Genomic DNA, 18,481 nt, shown 5'->3' on the forward strand with positions numbered 1-18,481 from the left:
CGATCAAATCGGAGCTACGGTTCAACAACTACGAGCTAAACAAGAAATCACTACAATCTGCCAAAATCAGCCACATAGCATTTTCTACGCCCCACAACTACGATCTACAAAATCCCAACATGCTCAACCAAGGCATGAGACGACAAAGGGCAAGAAGCACTACAACATACAACCAACAACACCTAGAATGGAATCAAGGAACACTAGGAAAAGAAGTCACAAAATGGCTTCTCACACACAGTTTCAGACTTAGTGAAAATAACACTTCATGAAAGTGCAGTTTTCGGTCTGAAGGCATATTTACAGCATCAAAACCAATAGCTACAGGACTCCAAATGGCATGAAAATTCACAACATGCTAGAGAATCACAAGGTCTACAACTAACTCCATTGGACCAACCTCAAAAGAGCTACAGAATACAAGATAAAAGCAAGACAAGACAGCAACAAAATATAACAGATTCCAGACTTAGAAATATTTCAGCATCTCTAAAACAACACTATTTCTAGCAACTGGAGAGCAATCAAACCACACCTAAACATGCATTTCTATTGCAACCAAAAATACCAGGGGCTAGACTAAACACCAAAGAACAACTCTCTAGTTGATAACTCCTTCAAACGAAGCACGGAATAAATCCTACGAAATAGACAAGAGGGCAACATAGCAAAATATCTCGTGAACTAACTTGCTCAAAAGCTAAAACTAATTGCACAAAAGGGCAACATAGCAAAATAAATCCTATGGATTTTTCTACCCCGAAAACATATAAAACATGTGGGGTTGCACAACAATAATTTCACCACACGTAAATGCGAGATAAAGTCCTAAACACGGAAAATAAACTAGCGGCAAATACTACACACAAAAATACCAACGTCTACTCTAAAATACATGGAAAAGGGGTTCCTAAAACATGGACATTTTATCTAAGGCATTCGAGCAATCCGGGCACGCGCGATAAAAATAGCTACGGGCAAAAACATTATAGGCAGCACAAGTTTCTAGGCATACGACACGCTAAACGACGTCAAACAATTGTGCAAGTTGCAAATACGTAGTATACGCGTAAAACTACCCAAAATCCATATGCTACACGCCTCGTTCCGACACACGGATGAAAAGTTACACGCGTTCTAATATTCAGTTATTTTCTGGAATTGATATTATTCCGAAAAAAATCCCTAAAAGGAAAAAAGAATAACTACCGGGCCTAAACTTCTAACAGGCCAAAAGAACAAAGGCGCTACAATATATATATTCTACACCTATGGCGCGACATAAGGCGGCAGGGGGCAATTACCTCGGGCTGGGCCCGGTCCGAGGGGATGCTGGGCCGAAGGTGCTGCCTAGGGACGACCTGGGCGACGAGGCTCGCGGGCGAAGGCCATCGGGCCTGCTGGTGGCGAGCTGGGCCGCAGCGGGGGAAGGCCCAGGACGCTTCGCTAGAGCGGGCGTTCGAGCCGTCGGGCTCCCCGTCGTGCTCGAGGCACAGACCTAGCGGCGGCGCAGATCGGGGCGCAGGCGGCGGCGCACGGCGTCGGCCGGATCCGGCAGAGCTCGCCAGGGCTGGAGGGGCGATGCGGCGAGGTGCTGGCGTGGGGCGGCGCTGCATCTGGCGCGGGAGTTGGAGCACGACGAGGCAGGGAGGTCAGGCCGAGGCGAGGCTCCGGTGGCTCCGGCCGGCGCCCGGAGGGAGGCGGCGGCGGCGACCCGGGCAGGCGGCGAAGGCAGCTGGAGGCGCAGGGCACCGGCGCAGGCGGCGGGGACCCTGGCAGGGAGAGAAGCCGTCGGCGGTGGGGCGATGGGCTCGGCCGGGCCCGATTTGGGCCTGGCGGGCCCACGGGAGGAGAGAGGAGGTGGGAGGCTGTTGGGGGTAGGTGGGGCGCGGTTTTCGAGGCACAGGGCTAGGGTTTGTTGTCTAATGAACTCGGGGTCTATTTATAACTATTGGGGGGCTAGGTTTACCGAAATTGCGTTCCGGATCCAACCGTGTGGTCGGATTCGGATAATTCTGAACGTGGGAACGGTTACGAGGCCGTGTAGAGGGGATATCCGGAGACGAGAGGGAGAACGGGTGGCGCGGCAACGATTTTTAAAACACCGACAATCGTCCGATGGTAGACCGAATACGGCGCCGCTACGGTCAACCGTTCGGGTACCAGACGAACTCCGATCGCGACGAAACTTGACAAGCGGCCTACCTATTACTAATCACGACCGCATGCCAAGTTTTACCCCGATTAGATAAAGCTTTCAACACACTTTTAAACACAGGGTTTGACGATGTCGCGGGCGCGTGCGTGTGCGGTCGGGCTCAGAACGGACAATGACGTGAACAGGCAACTAGCAACGGATGCAAGTTTTGAAAAACTGGCGGCAACGGAGATGCCAATGCAATGCAGATGATGCGATGATGATGCGACAAAAGAAAATAGTCACACGACGAAAACGGGATAGAAGGGGAATCTTTTGGACCGTCGGCATCGGGCTGTCACAGGGCCCCACCTCTTTTGACGCCCTCCTTTGGCCTATATTTACTCCTCCGCGAGGAAACCCTTCCATCACATCCAGAATCGTGAATTTCTCCATCGTTCCGCCGCCGCAGCGCTTCCGAGATCGGGAGCGTTAGGAGACCTCTTCCGGGCAGCCTGTTAGAGGGAGGATTGACCTCCAGGAGCTTCTCCACCGCCATGGACGCTTCCCCGACATGCCGTGAGTAGTCCTCCTTGGACCATGAGTCCATGACCAGTAGCTATGTGATGTCTTCTCTCCAATCTAGTGCTTCAATGATTAGCCCTTGTGAGCTGCCCTACATGATCAAGGCACCTATGTAATTTTCATGCTATTGCTATGCTCGGTTTGTTGGGATCAGATGGATTATGAGATTATGCTCAGATTGTTATCAGTTATATATTTGATTATCCTTTTATATTATGTTCTTTAGTGATTCATGCATGTTCTCCGTTGCTCTTTATTGCTTTGGCCGAGTAGTATAATGTAACTCCAAGAGGGAGCGTTATGCATGATTGTGGGTTCATGCTGCCTGATGTCTAGCTTGAGTGACAGAAACATGAGACTACGGGATGTGCTGTTGCCACTAGGGAGAAAACAATGGTGCTTGTGACCACGGTTGCAAGGATTGTTTACCTTACGCATAGTTCGTTAATGTAGTTGTCCGTTGCTTTGAGTTTACACTTTGGGTGGGGCTCGCAACTTAATACCAGCGAGATGTTCTGGATAGATATCTCAAGATGGATGATTAGTAAGTAGATGTTGATGAATAAACGGTCTACTTGTCTTGGCGTACTTCCCATTACTATTGAGCCTCTAACATTCAAGTAGCATAATTAGCATTGTGGTGCGTTTATAATTTTGTCAATTGCCCAGCTGTAATTTGTTTGCCCAAGCATAGTTGTTTATCGTCTTTTGGGAGAGAGACATCACTAGTGAACATCATGTGACTTCGGTCCATATCACCACCATTGTTTACACCTCCACCATTTACTGCTTTCAGTTACTTTTCCGTTGCAATCACTATTACTATTCCCGCTTGTGTTTTGATCCTTTGCAAACTACAAGGCCGGAGAGACTGACAACCTCTCTATACTCGTTGGGAGCAAAGTTATTTGTGTGTGTGCATGTCCACATCTTCTGCTTGCGCCAGGGCAGGGGACACCTACTTGTTGATCCTCGGAGTCCTCCTGGTTTGATAACCTTACAGTCTCCGTGTAAGGGAAAACTTGCTGCTCACTACATCTCCACCTTCCACTTGGGGTAACCAACGAGGAGCGAGAAGTATATTCATCAACTCATCATCACTGCCTTGGCCCCTCCTCCAAGGAGAGGGGTCGACCGAACCAAAGGAGGAGTCCACCTCCTTGTGGGAAGGTGGACTACTTTGGGAGGACTCCTCCTTTCCCTTCCTTTTAAAAGTTATTTGCCTTTTATCTCTTCTCCTAGCCGAATGGGCCCCTGAGAGAGGCTTTGGCCAGCCCACCAGGGGCTGGTCCACCTTTTCTCACAGCCCACAAGGCTCTTGGATCGTCACACCCCTCCCGGTGATCCCCCGGCACCCTCCTGGCACTCTGAGTACACTACCGATGAGCCCGAATATTTTCCGGTGACCAAAACAGGACTTCCTATATATCAATCTTTACCTCCAGACCATTCCGGAGCTCCTCGTGACGTCTCGTATCTCATCAAGGACTCCGAACAACCTTCAGTCACCAACACCTATAACTCAACTATACCGAAACATCATCGAACCTTAAGTGTGCAGATCCTACGGGTTCGAGAACTATGCACACATGACCGAGACACTCTCCGGTCAATATCCAATAGCGGTACCTGGACGTCCATATTGGATCCTACATATTCTATGAAGATCTTATCGGTTGAACCTCTATGTCAAGGATTCACACAATCCCGTATATCATTCCCTTTGTCCTTCGGTATGTTACTTGCCCGAGATGTTGGGCCTTGCCAGAAGAGTTTTATCCCAAAATGAAAATCTAAGGGGTCCCCATAACAACCCCAAGCATGTTAGGAGCGCTCAATTATGGAACATAACACCGGTGCATAAGTAACTAGGGCGACAAAAGTGGAAGAAAAGACCAGACTAGAAGACCAAGCCTTCCACCTTTTACCAAGTATATTGCTGCATCAAATTAATTAGGAATAATATGGTGATATAACAAGGAATACATGTTTGCACATAGAAGCAACTGCACCAACAATTAGCAACGATATAAGAAGGCTGAGCAAGCTGTAACATAGCCAAGTAAGGGTTTGCTGGGTTGTGGAAAGGTTAGAGGCTTTTCATGGCAATGTTGGGAGGCTGACATTTAAGTGGTAGGCAGTGAGACATAGCAAAAGAAACAAGACAACTAGCATGACAATGATTGTAATGGTATCTAGGGAAATGATCATCTTGCATGTGACCCCGCTTGGAAGAAGAACGAATCCGTGAAGCAGATGAACCAACGTAGTCGAACGAATCCTCACACTCCGACATGCTTGCGGAACTCTAACGAGAAGGAAACAATTTGGAAACAAAAATCAACACACGATAACACCACACATACACATGACAAGATGCACAATGAAATATGATGCATATCCATTTAATTATACACGACACGACGAAGCACACCAATTTATTACTACACATTAAATGAAGCTCGATATGCAACTCATTGCATGTTGATGAAACTCCATATTTGATTTATTTAGTTCATTCACATTTGGGTACACAACAATGTAAAATAGCTATCCAACGAGCTAAAGAACGCCTAAATCGAAGTCCGGATGAATTAATTATGATCGAAACAAGAATCAACCGAAGTCAGTTTCTACAGGTTACAAACGTCCGAAGGAGGCCGGATGTATGGAGGTCAGACGTCCGGGCGGTCTAGAAATCCAAGAAATCTGCTCTATTTTGAAGTTCCGCACGTCCGGAAAAAGGTGGGCATCCGGTGCTTCTAACGGGTCCGGACGTCTGTAAGGTGTCGGTCGTGCGGTAGGTCCGGGTCAATGCGAGGTTTGAGATCGGGAACGCGATTTTGGGTGGAAAATGGTGATTTTGGGATCGTAATTGATGGTGAAAAGAAAATTTTAGGCTAGGGAACTCCAAAGGAAGTAGATCCACTTGCCAAACACTAGATCCACGGATCAAAATCAACAAAAATGCACTAGAAACAACAAATCACAAGAAAATTGCTATGAATTTTTTTGTGGGGAATTTTCAAAATTGGCTAGAACACACAAAATTAAGGTTAGAAAACAAAGGGGAGGGCCCCAAATTCGTGAGAAATTTGGCTCTTGATACAAATATGATATGGGGCAGATCCATGGGTGTCGGTCTTTCATGAATTGGAGGGGGATTCCACGAAGAACACGGGGAAGAACGAGGAGAAATCACAAGAGAAACACTCAAGAACAAGACCAATCACACATCCACTAGACTCACCGCACACAAGATCCACAAAGGTACGTGAATAACAAAGGGAAAGTAAGATATATGGTAGAGCTCTCAAGGGGTCTTGAATCCACTAGGGATCTTCCCTCGCAAGGGGCCTTGACATCCACTAGGGGAGCTTCTCACATAGAGGCATCTCCATGGGAGAGGTAATGGAAGGAGCAATGCTCAACTAGATGCTAAATCATTGCTAACCCTAGAAAGAAGGTGGGGGAGTAGTATATATAGTCTTAGTCACGAAAGGATAAGTGAGAGAGAGATACAAGGCCATAGGCCGCGGGTGCGTACGAACAGGTGCGGGACGTCCGAAGGACGTCGGTCATCCGGTGGCTCGGGAGTGTCCGAACGTTTAACAATACGGCTCGGGGGTAGGAGGCATCAGATTTCCCGAAGGCGTCAGACGTCTGGAGGTTGGGACTTGTCGGTTGTTCGAAAGACGCGGGTCGTCCGGGCGATGTAGTGTTAGACGTTCGGAGTCTTCTGGTCGTCCGAATGTTGTACAAATCGCAGCTCCTTCTTCTTCCGTCTCCTCTTCCACGCTTCCCTCGCAGATGGTGTAGTTGTTCCTTAGCGCTTGCACTCCTCGTCATCCATGAAGCTCTGATAGTACCTTTTCATGCACACGAGAGGAGTGTCAAGTAGTATACCATCCTCGAAGGGGTCAAGTGAGCGCGTGTAAAGGAGATGATTCACCTTTTATGCACGTGGAGTAGATGTGGCACGTGCCACTTGCCAAACAGACTCTTGTCATGGTGATGTCCATAGGATGCTCCGCATCAGGGGGGCTGCGGCGTCGCCAAGTTGCGGTGCACGAGTCGGCCAACGCGGAAAACAAGGTGGGACGACGCGTGAGAGGTGAGAGGAGATTGTAGGGCTAGAGTTTTGTCTAGGGATGTCCAAAAGTGGACTAGAGGGGGACTATATATAGTAAGGGGGCTAGGGTTAGGTGTTTTGATCCGTTTTTCGATCGTAGGATCTCGATCGGATAGCTCCAGTCGCGGGTAGGCTAGGTGGCCTCTGTTGGATGTGGAGATGTCTTTTGGGCTGAGATGAGAGGGAGGTTTGTGACCCGTGACATAGTTTTATAAACCGAAAACGTTCGCTAATTTAACCGAAGATGGTGCCTCTACAGTTGTACGTTGGGGGTATTAAACAACCTCCGAATACGATAAAATTTGACAGACGGTCTACCTACACTATATTTAGGTCGCACGTCAACTTTCAACCCATTCCAAGAAAGTTTTATATGCACTTTAAAAATAAATATTTTAATGATGTCGCAGGCGCGTGCGTGTGTGGTTGGTCACGAAATGGTCAACGACAAGAACGAGAGAAGCAATAACTATGGACAGATGCAAATTTTGATAAAATGACGACGACGGAGTGCCGATGCAATGCGAATGATGCGACTGATGTGATGACGGATGCGACAACCAAATGAATCATACGATGGAACTCGAAATATCTGAAAGGCATGTGACGCGTCGGTCTCGGGCTATTATAGTATATTTGGGAAATCGAGTTAGGGTTAATTTCAGACCCCTCCTCCAAGGGATCACAAAATTCCCCTCTATTCCTTCATATATACAACCTTTAGGGAGCCGTTTAGATTTGGATTTTGTTTAGACTAAAAGTTTGCCATAGCTGCAATTTTGTGTCCTTCGTTTGTGTTGTGTGACTAGACCAAGATGTATAGAACCCACCTTTCATTAATAAAGATTTCCTCTTATATTCACAATTTCTATATTGCAATTTTAGTTTTTTTGCTTGTTCATTGTTTGCGTGTAGGAATTAGACCTTCTTGATCAGGTTGACCGTGCTCGGGCGTGGTTAGTATCCTCTCAGATTTGGTTTAGCGGTTGCTGAGACGCGACGTCCTCGTACGTTCATAGTCGGATCGTCAAAGTCCATGACAATTATGATTAACCATACATGATAACTATGGTTTGATCACACGTAACAACTACAATTAATTAGACATGACAACTATAGTTAACCCAAATGATAAATGCCACACATGTACGAAATAACTTGTCCTAACATTTTTACAATTAAAATTGCCATGTGAGAAAAAATCAAACCCCAAAAAAGATACTTATCATCCAAACAGAAAGTTGTCATGCTTTATGACTAAAGTTGCCATCCCACGTAATTAAAGTTATCTAAAAAAGCGTCTGAGTGAAAATTATATGGGCTGGCTCCTAGGTATGACCGGATGAGTCCTGGGGTCAAGTGTTCATTGTGTCACATGTGTGGATACCAGGGTCATTTTCTGTTAAAAAAAACTCTGCAAAGCTCGAAATTAAATGGGATATTTTGGGGGCTTCTGCTACACCGCACTCCCGTCTCTCATCTCCCCTCGTCACCGCCCACCGCCTGTACCAACGTCCCCGTCAGCCCGCCTAGACCCTACGCAGTGATATCACACGAACACGGCAAGCGCACACCATCTTTAGTCCGATCCGGCGGACCATTGGAGGATGGCAATGATGAGGAGTACGCGGGATCTGCTGATGGAGGGTTTCGAGGGGCTCGTGCGGGACGGGTCTTTCAAGTGGCCCGTCCCCCGCCGCGGCGTGGACGACGACGAGGACCCCTACCGCTCGCCCTCGGCCTGCAAGAGCACGTCCGTTGCCGGCCTCTCCCCCATGGTCAGCGCCGTCGTCTCTCGCTGCTCCCGGTAATATCTTAAAGAACTGGGCGTTGGTTTTCTTCAGTTTGGGAAGAGGAAATGTTGCTCTCGGATGTTATAATTTTCGTTATCACTTAGGCCTTGAGATTAAGAGATGCTGATTCCCGAAGCTTCTGTAGACTGTTTAATACACAAACTTCTTTCTTTTTGTTATGGAATTAGATCATCGCATAATCCTGGATAGTACCGTTGCTCTCTAAACTGCAGGCATGGCGACGTAGGTGAAAATTCTCAGAAGATCTTCAAACAATATTAGCTTGCATATTATTATTCTTTACATGAGTCCAGAGTACTATGTTTGAGGAAAAAAATAGCAAAGTCTGGTCTGAGGGAGTTCATCTTGGATCTGAAAATGGGTTTAGGGTCTCTTTGATCGAAGGATTTCCAAAGGAATTTTGGAGGATTCTAATCCTTAGAATTTTTTTCCTACAATGGTTGTTTGATTTAGAGGATTTCAATCCATAGGATTTTTTCCTTAGGATTCCTTTGTACTCCCTCCGTCCGGAAATACTTGTCCTAAAAATGAATATAATGGATGTATCTATAACTAAAATAAGTCTAGATTCATCTATTTCTAGGACAAGTATTTCCGGACGGAGGGAGTACTAGTTTTTATAAGCAAATTTCCATCCACTCCAACCTCGTCTAAAGAATCCTATGTTTTTCCCGTGTGAATCAAACGTCCATACTGATCCTATAGCGTTGAAGATGACATGCCATTCCATTCTTTGTCGAAGGGTCTTTTGTGAACCATAAGATGCAGTTGGTTGCAGTGGAAACTACATTGCAATGCGTGTAACTGGACAATTCGAGAAATAGCGTTCTTATGGACAGTTAAGTGTAAAAAAAAAAGAGTTTGAGTTTCTCATGAATTGGACAATTACTTTTATTTTTGATATTTCTGTGCATACCATTTTAGAGTCAAAGGAACAGGTTGTGTGACCTAATATAGTTAACTCGGTTCAAAGATCTGTAGTCCAGTGGTTCGCTTGACTGGGAACCTGTTGAGCATCCCATGTTTGGTGGAGCTGTCATAATGTTTTTCTTTAGTTTTGGCTTGATTTGTGGAGCACAATCAGTGAGGATGTCTGTGCAGTGTCGTACTTTATTATAGTAAGTTAGTAATACCATATAGCAAATTTGCCTTCTCTTAGTTATGTAATGCCTATTTTGTGTCCATTAGATGTTGAACAGCCGTTTTTGGCGCTAATTACCTTTCAGAGTTCTCGACATATCCATTGAAGACCTGCAATATGACTTTGATATGCAAGCATCTGACTCTATAAAGCACCCAAGAAACTATGCGAGAAACTTTTTGGAATATTGCTGCTTTAGGGCACTTGCACAGGTCTCACCAGTTGCGGGATATCTTGCTGATAAAAGCCTTCGTCGCCTGACATTTGATATGATGTTAGCTTGGGAAGTTTCCTCTTCTTCAAGCCAGCTCACTGTTAAGGTAGAAGCTTTCTTTTGATTTCCCAAAATAATTTGTTGGTCATACAGAACGAGCTGGGCCTGCATTACAATCATCTGTACAAGGTCTTTTCCTGCATTAAAGTTTTGTAATAACACCCCTTTTATACTGAATTTCATCTTTCCCCATTTGCAGGTCGAGGTTGATACCACAGTTAGTTTGGAGGCTTTCTCAAGAATAGCACCTGCCATTCCAACAATCGCTGATGTAGTAACTTCTTCAAATCTCTTTGATGTGCTTTCATCAACAAGTGGAGGCCGTCTTCCATTTCCTGTATACGATAAGTATCTTGCAGGATTGGACAGGTCACCTTCTATACTGTAATGTTTTCGTAGTAATCATATACGTTTCCTTTTTCAAATACCCGAGTACTTACAATTTTATCTTTTGTATACCCTCTTATTCTTTAAAACATTAAATTTTGTTCCTTGTCTTGGATGAAATCATTACTATTTCTTAAATAAACTAAACTAAATATAAGACAATTTTCCTAGATATCTGGTCTTGAGTGCACAATCTGAAATTTTGTTTGGCTTTCGTGACATTGTCTTTCCTTATGCTATAAAGTATTTCTTGCAGAGTTTAGATATGACGTCATTCTGTTTGGCGTTCATGACATTTTCTTTCCTTCTGCTATAAAGTGTTACCTCCGTCCCAAATTACTTGTCTTAGATTTGTCTAGATATAGATGTATCTAACACTAAAACATGTCTAGAGACATCCGTATCTAGACAAATTTAAGAGAAGTAATTCGGAAAGGAAGGAGTATTTCTTGCAGAGTTTAGATATGACGTCATACAGTACTTCTTATAATGAATGTGCATGTGTAGTACTACATACTCCCTCCGGTCTGGTGTATAGGGCTTACTACCAATTTCTATTTGTTCCAAAACACCTCAGAAATAAGGCCCGCTAGAATTAATTACCCTAATTAATCGCCCTCTCTCTTCCACGTGAATAACTCCTGGAGGCCCACAGTTCCTTTTTTCCTGGTGGTGTGGGTTTCTCATGCATGCAGATGTGAACACGGCTGCATGGCTGCATGGCGATTTAAAAAAAAAAACTAATCTTCCTTCGCATGCACAGATGTGAACACGGCTGTGTGGCTGCATGGCAATTTTTGAAGAAAAACTAATATGCGTTCTCCTTCACCGGCATCTAGATGTGACAAGTAAACTGCATGGATCATGTTATCTTTGATGTCCGAAACAATTGCACACATTTCATACTCCAACTAGCTAACAAAAACAAATCAAATTATTCTATGGAGTAGGAACTGCATGAAGCAACTCTATTGCCGCGTCAACATAGTCCTTGTCGATTGTCAAATGGACTGGCAATTTTCCTTGTCTCTCAAGAGATTTTTTCTTCATGTGAGGTACATCATAATGAATCATGCCCTTCTTACGTATGATCTCCCTCATGCAAGTTTGGTGGCTCAAGAATATCCTACAAGATAAAGCAAATAATATGTTAATTTCTTATGTAATGAAATTTTAAGAAGTTAAAAAGATCCAAAAGGGCGAACCTATTAAGTTTTTCATGTGGATATTCCACCAAAGATTGGTTAACTTTAGCAAGAATTTCGGCAAGAGTCTTGGGCATTTTTTTCGCAAACATAGATTGGATTGAGGCAAACCAACCAAGATCTAAAATATTTGTGTCCGGTGAATTAGGTGGTTGATAAACCATCCTAATGTCCCAACCACCTCTAGTTGCCTCTGTTAGAAACACTGGATCGTCAGGTTGAATATGTGTCCTCGCGTTATCTTGTTGAATGTAGATTGTGTTGTTTCTATCCCAGGCCGGCCACTTAGCTTTTATAGCCGGTAACAAAGTTACATAAATACTCCCTACTTTTAGCCCTGTCTACATCCGTGCAAGGCTGGATCTCCCACTCTCCCTTCTTCCTGTTGCAAATAAAAGGATTTTTTGTTTTGTTAGTGCTGAAACATAATCAAGAAAACATTGCAAGATAATATTTTTTTTGGACAAAACTAACCTATTAGCGCTTTTCTTTCGTGCCTGAACCCATTCAACATAGGCCCACACTCTAATCTTTCCATCAAAAACACAATTTCCTTGGGCATCATATCTTGGTCTAGCCATGGCCGATAGAAACATTATCTTCTGGATATGTCCCTTATTCTTAGTCTCTCTCTTTGGGGCTTCCTCTCTATGGCTCAAATAGACATATTCTTTCTTCTTGATTCGATAGAACCACTTCTTATCAATATGGACGACATTGAACCCTGCCTTGAATGTGGGTTCATCTTGGAAGGTTGAAGGCTCAATATTTTGAAGACAATAGGCCACACGTTCCTTCATGTTCTCTTCTGTCAACATGGGCTTGAGTTCAATCGTTACCCTTCTTATTTGCTTCTCCTTTAACCTAAACACACAAAAGCAAAATATTGTAAATATGTAAGTTTTGGCATAATGTAGAATACATTAAAACATGAAAATAAAACATGAGAATACCTCCGAAAAATAGTGGTCTTTGCCATGTTCATATTTTCAGCTACTTGTCTTAGAGTGGTGCGCTTAGTAGGGATAGCCTCCAATGTTTTAATGTCCAAATTGATCTTCTTCCTTCCACACTTCATCTTCCTCATGCACTTCACGCTGTTTATGCCACTTCCTTTTAATCCTTGTCTCCAAATCCTTGTGACCACCCTCCTTGGACATTTTGCCAATTCTACAACCACAGCTGAAACTCCACGTTTCATTTTTCTGGACGTTCCATTGCGTTGCAAAATCCATGAGTATATTTGGCGCTTTTCTTCCGTGCTATAATGTTTCCTTGTAGATTTATTTGCTAGGACATCTAGGAAAATCAAAAAGAAAAAACACATTTCAGATGGATGTACGAACTTAATTTATTGTGAAAGAATAGAAACAGAAAGAGAAATTCTTTTGACAGGACATTTTTTAAAATAAAATTACGTACTCAAATCAATACTACGCAGCGGATTAGGTTGTACTGGCTGTTGGCTAGGAGGATACTCATCGGCGTTTTCAAAACTAGGATTATATCCCTCGCCGCGAAAGCCGCCACCGACGGATTTGTTGTTCACACCTAAGCCGTTGCCACCTGCATCAACATCTGGTAAACAAAAAGATTTCACAAACTTACTCAAGCCGAAGCCATCCCCTTCTCTCACCTTGCTCACTACTCTTGCCTTGCACAAACGTTGAGCTGCCGATCCCATCTACACAAACAGTACGCTGTTCTAAGCATGAGCGGCATCTAATTTTTTTCTACAGATTAATCACCATAAACATGAACATGGCCGAACATACCATTGTTGCCACCCAAGCCCTGGAAGAAGCCAGATGAGGTGTCGATGCGGAAGCCACCGCCAAGATTCAATGAAGGGGCCGCAGTAACGACGTTGCTTGCCCGAGTTCCTGTTTGACGACGGCTCAGTCCTACTCGCCACACGGCCCGAACTGGCTCCATGCCGACGACGTTGCCGGCGCCGCCTTGCTCGATGTATCGGCGCCACTCCTGCTCGATGTACCGGCGCCGCTCCCGCTCGAAGCACCGGCACCGCTCGCGCGCCCAGTCCTGGCCACGGTGCCGCTCGAGAATACGGTGCCGATCCCGCCGACGGGGAACGAACCGCGCGGCCGCATAAGCCCGACACGACGCACAAGTACAGCCGGAGGGATGATGGAATGCGTTGAAGATTGATCCCCGAGTGGTGGCGCGAATGGCGCTGCCCGTAGGCCTACCAGTCCTAGCGCCGGCGGCCGCCGCGGTGGACTTCGTTGGCTTGTCGCCATTGATGCAAAGTGAGAGAGGTGAGATGAACTGGATGAAGACGAAGCGTAAACAGAAGGAGTACTTAAGGGCGGAATCAGCGCTGCCAATTTGGAAGTTGAAGGAATTGTTTTGCGCGCTGATTAAGTTCGGCTTATGGAAGGGTTGGAGGGACGAAGGAGAAATTTACGCGCGTTCCAGAGAAGGTTTGGAGGGAGAAGGAAAAACTGGAGGGAAATCTCAACCACCTGCATGCATCTAGTGGGCCTCATGGACGCTTCGCTTGCCATCCTTAATTGCGGGAGTAACGAAAAGATCACTGATTGGTGGAAACCTACGAGAAGAGAAGATCGATCACAGCCAGTAGAATCGCACCTTGGTCGCGCTGCCTTACCTAGCGAGCCCTATACACCGGACCGGAAGGAGTACCGTCCCAAAATTCTTGTCTTAGATTTGTCTAGATATGAATGTATCTAGTCATGTTTTAATATTTTGGTACATCCATTTCTAGACAAACCTAAGACAAGAATTTTGGGACGGAGGGAGTACAAGACATCGTAACTTGATCAATTTAAGCAATTATACTGATGTATTGTTACAACTGGTCATCGCTTTATCGGTAATACAGAAATGGAGATATATCGTGTACTGTTGTCAATGTCAGCTAAATTTTCTTGTGCTCCTTTTGACGTGTATATCTGTTAATTGTTTCCCAAATGAACAAAAGCACATAATTGCATCAAACACTGATGTCTTCTGTTCTTGCTGCTTATTCTCAAGAAACAGAGGCTACCTTCATATACAAAGATGGAGGTTTTTGGGCAATCACTAACTAGGTTCTGTCTCTTAAAAGTCTTGCTTGTACGACATTGAGTAGATACCATTATATAGTGTTCAACTACCTCATTCATGCTGAGTTATAGACTCCTGGCATGTATTGAAAAGGTTGTATGTGTTAAGGAGTATTAGTATATATAGGTCTAGGTCTAAATTTCCTTCGTTGTACCCTGAGTCTATTGTACTACATGTTTACCCCATGGACTGTGCAATACAATCAAGTTGCATCCATAACATGGTATCACGAGCCAGTTTTTTCTCACATGCGCAACTCGTGCTCCTCTAGATCGATTCCTTCTGTCTCCAGCCCAATCCCTCACAGTCGATTTATCCGTCTCCACCTTTCCGCATCGATCTCCAGATCAGATCGGTTCCGTCCTTTCACCTCTGTCTCGTTGGCTACATCGTTCCCAGGACGGCTGCTCCGATCACCAGATCGTGCCAGATCGGACCCAAGCTGGACCTTCAAATGCAATGCTATTGCGTACACTTTGCATTTGGTGTGTGTGTGTGTGGGGGGGGGGGGGGGCAGGGGGGGGGGGTAAGGAGTATTAGTATAGGTCTAAGGTCTCTTTGCGTAGTTCTATCAGTATAGATTTCCTTGTACCCCAAGTATATTGTAAAAGATATTTGCCTCATGGGTTGTGCAATATAATCAAGTTGCACCCGTAACATCCGTAACAGTGATGAACAAATAACAGCTATACATTTTCTTGCTTCTGTAGGTGTACAGTAATGTAACATTGAGACCGTACAGCGAAAGTGCATAGTTTAAAAGCCATGCTCGTCTTGATATCAAAAGATCGTAGTGTATAGTGTACCATGGTACAAACATGGACATGGCTTCCTGCTCCCAAATGTCATTGTGGGATGCAGATTTTGTCATTTTTTACGATATATAACTTGTTCATATAGGCAAGCCATTTTTCGATAGTTCAAAAGCATTTAAGTGTTAATGCATATTCTGAAGTGTTATCACCATCTGAAATAGGATGGTAATTGATATTCCTTCACTATCGGAAATAGGATGGCAGTTGACATTCCTTTTTAATGTTAAATTATTTGCCAATGATATTACTCCTTTTTTAAAGTCGAACGCATCAGAAACATGTCTGTAAACTTTTATTTTCAAATAAAGTTCAGTTATGCTATTTCTGTTTCCTCTTAATATAGGATATGTAAGGATGAATTTCTGTTGGTTCCTTTTTGGTAAAGGTGACTCTGAATGTGTTTTGTCCTTATAGAGCATTTAAGAAAATGAAGACACAGTCTGAGTCATCGCTTCTATCGGGCTTCCGATCACAGAGAGGAGAAAGGGTTCTAGAAGTCGATGGAACATTGACAACTCAACCAGTACTTGAGCATGTTGGGATTTCAACATGGCCAGGTTTGTCTGGTTTACTGATGGGGCTGATCAAGTTGATGCCATGTTTGATTACTTACAGCTTAATTTATGTTTTCGCGTTGTTCCTTTTGTTATATTTATATCACTGGTTTCAACCTTTGGTGATGCAGGAAGATTGACACTTACGGATCATGCCCTTTACTTTGAAGCTGTAAAGGTTGTGACATTTGATAAGCCCAAATCTTATGAACTTGCAGAAGATGCAAAGCAGATTGTTAAACCTGAGCTGACTGGCCCATGGGGTTCACGGCTGTTTGACAAAGCCGTCATGTATAAATCAACAACCTTGTAAGTTTAAAGCAAAGCAAACACTCAATATTACATTAAATGAACATAGGTTGTGCTTACAGTGGTCTTTTACTAATTATTTAACATACAACTGATTGCTATTTATCTTACAAAAAGTCTGTTCTGTTAAGACTAGTGTTCTACTTATGATTAGCATATATATATATATTTGTTCTACTTATGATTACTCATCTCTGACAATATAATATTGAATGCAGAACAGAACCAGTGATCATAGAATTTCCAGAGCTGGCCGGGCACTCTCGCCGTGATTACTGGTTGGCAATTATATCTGAAGTTCTTTATGTTCACAGGTTTGTTAGAAAGTTCGACATAAGTGGAGTTGATAAAGAGGAAATAATTCTGAAGGCTTCGCTTGGTATCTTGCGGTTGCAAGCCATTGAAGAATTAGCCTTTCCAGCTTCCAATCGATACGAATCTCTTTTGTTGTTCAATCTTTGTGACAAACTTCCTGGAGGAGATGTAATACTTGAAACACTAGCCAGTACTATATCATCAAGAAGTTCAGCTCAAGCCAACCAACCAGGCACGAGCATTGGAATGCGTTCCATGTCTGCCTTCGCTGTCCTGTCAAACCTGGGCATGGTATCACCAGGTAATAATAGTGAGAGACTCTTTGTTGGTGAGATAGTTGTTGGGGAAATGAGTTCCTTGCAGAAGGCAGTTACTGAGTCAATGAACAACTACAAGAAGGTTGAACTGGCCCAAGCCACAGTTGATGGAGTCAAAGTTGATGGGCTTGATACAAACCTGGTAGTGATGAAGGTAAACTAAGAACAACATAATCTCTTCATCTTTTCAATTACTTCAGATTGTTTGGCCTTTTCGAGCATTATCGCCTGTTCAATCTGGTCACTTCATTTTACTGCACTTTGGACTTGTATTTCTGGAGCCAGGTTCTTCTTTCAGTCCCTATTGTAACATTGATTTAAATGTTTAATTAAAGTTCTCGAAACTGGAAATGTACAGAGGCATATATGTTGTTTCATGGAAGTCCAGATGAGAGTAGGGAGTGTTCAGGGTTGCAATCATTCTGTCATTCTCTTTATGTTCAAAAAATGTTGTTTTGAGGATTTGCATGACAGAGAGCAGATTGTTGTGTCAATGGGATGTGAAGAAAAAAGAAAGAGCAGGAGTAGTCTTATCCTTAGTACAATATGCGGTGTCCGGCAGCGGGGCTGCGGCCAGCAGAAATAGGGGATCTGCAGCAGGTTAAGGCAGCAGCAGTACGTAAGTGGAGGCAGCAGCGGCTGTGTGTAGAGTAATGTGCCCTGCTCTTGTCCAAGGTTGCTCATCTGGTTGGACGAGATTGGTGCCCAGGAGCTGCTGCTGTGTTGCGCAGCAGGAAAAAAAAGTGCATCCACTTGCTCTGTACAGAAGAGGAGATAGCTGCGGAGGAGTATAAGTGGTCAGGCAGGCAGTGCAGCCAGGAGTGTGAGTGTACTGCAGTGGACAAGCAGTTTGGGTGTCTTGTGGTCGTGCATTTGCCTGTGAGGAGAAGCGTGCGTGTGGCTCGGACATTGGGAGCAGCATGCTGGATTCTCTGCTTTGGCGTGTGCCAGGGAGAGGATTGGTTTCTTTCGCTCTTCCATTTGGCGGCTGCTTAGGGTTCAGCTGTAGTGCTGTACTTGTTAGCTGCGCAAGAGAACTAGTGTTGTGCTGCTTCAAGGCTCTGTTTGTTAGTCGCTGACTAATCACTGAGCTGGACTCCAAACATCAGTGACTAAGATCGAAAGGATGCTGAGGTATAGTGTCGCTATGAGGTTAAGGTGACTGGACCTGTTTACAAAGCCGAGAACACTGACAGTCTAAAGACACACCACCAGACACATATCCAAGAAGACCACATCGAACTAAGGATAAGAGACGAGAGCCAGATAAGTTACCCGAGGCAACAGAGGTGGAGAGATTGGTGGCAGCGGAGGGAAGGTGAAGCCAGTCAGCTCTCCGGACTCCGGGACCCTGGGAGTCACAGCGGTGCGAGCCAGCACCAAGTAGAGCACTCGTGTGATGATCC

The 18,481-nt window shown here is 44.5% G+C and overlaps 1 protein-coding gene across 10 annotated transcripts in view; it reads left to right on the top strand.

The window, feature by feature from the left end:
- The first annotated feature begins 8,305 nt into the window (after positions 1–8,305).
- LOC123402882 overlaps positions 8,306–18,481 on the top strand; it is a 51,023-nt gene continuing 40,847 nt past the window's right edge. For 4 of the 10 annotated variants that reach the window (XM_045096851.1, XM_045096848.1, XR_006611362.1 and 1 more), the window contains exons 1-7: positions 8,306–8,661; positions 9,895–10,129; positions 10,283–10,452; positions 11,421–11,525; positions 15,995–16,137; positions 16,266–16,443; positions 16,662–17,229. In XM_045096851.1, the coding sequence (XP_044952786.1) occupies positions 8,462–8,661; positions 9,895–10,129; positions 10,283–10,452; positions 11,421–11,525; positions 15,995–16,137; positions 16,266–16,443; positions 16,662–17,229 (1,599 nt within the window). In that variant the 5' untranslated portion in view covers positions 8,306–8,461. Of the gene's footprint in view, positions 8,662–9,207; positions 9,787–9,894; positions 10,130–10,282; positions 10,453–11,420; positions 11,526–15,994; positions 16,138–16,265; positions 16,444–16,661; positions 17,230–18,481 lie in introns of those variants that run through there. The other 6 variants (XM_045096844.1, XM_045096845.1, XM_045096850.1 and 3 more) reach the window with 5 other exon arrangements.

This window comes from Hordeum vulgare, chromosome 6H, assembly GCF_904849725.1.
Source record: "Hordeum vulgare subsp. vulgare chromosome 6H, MorexV3_pseudomolecules_assembly, whole genome shotgun sequence".
NCBI lineage: Eukaryota > Viridiplantae > Streptophyta > Magnoliopsida > Poales > Poaceae > Hordeum > Hordeum vulgare.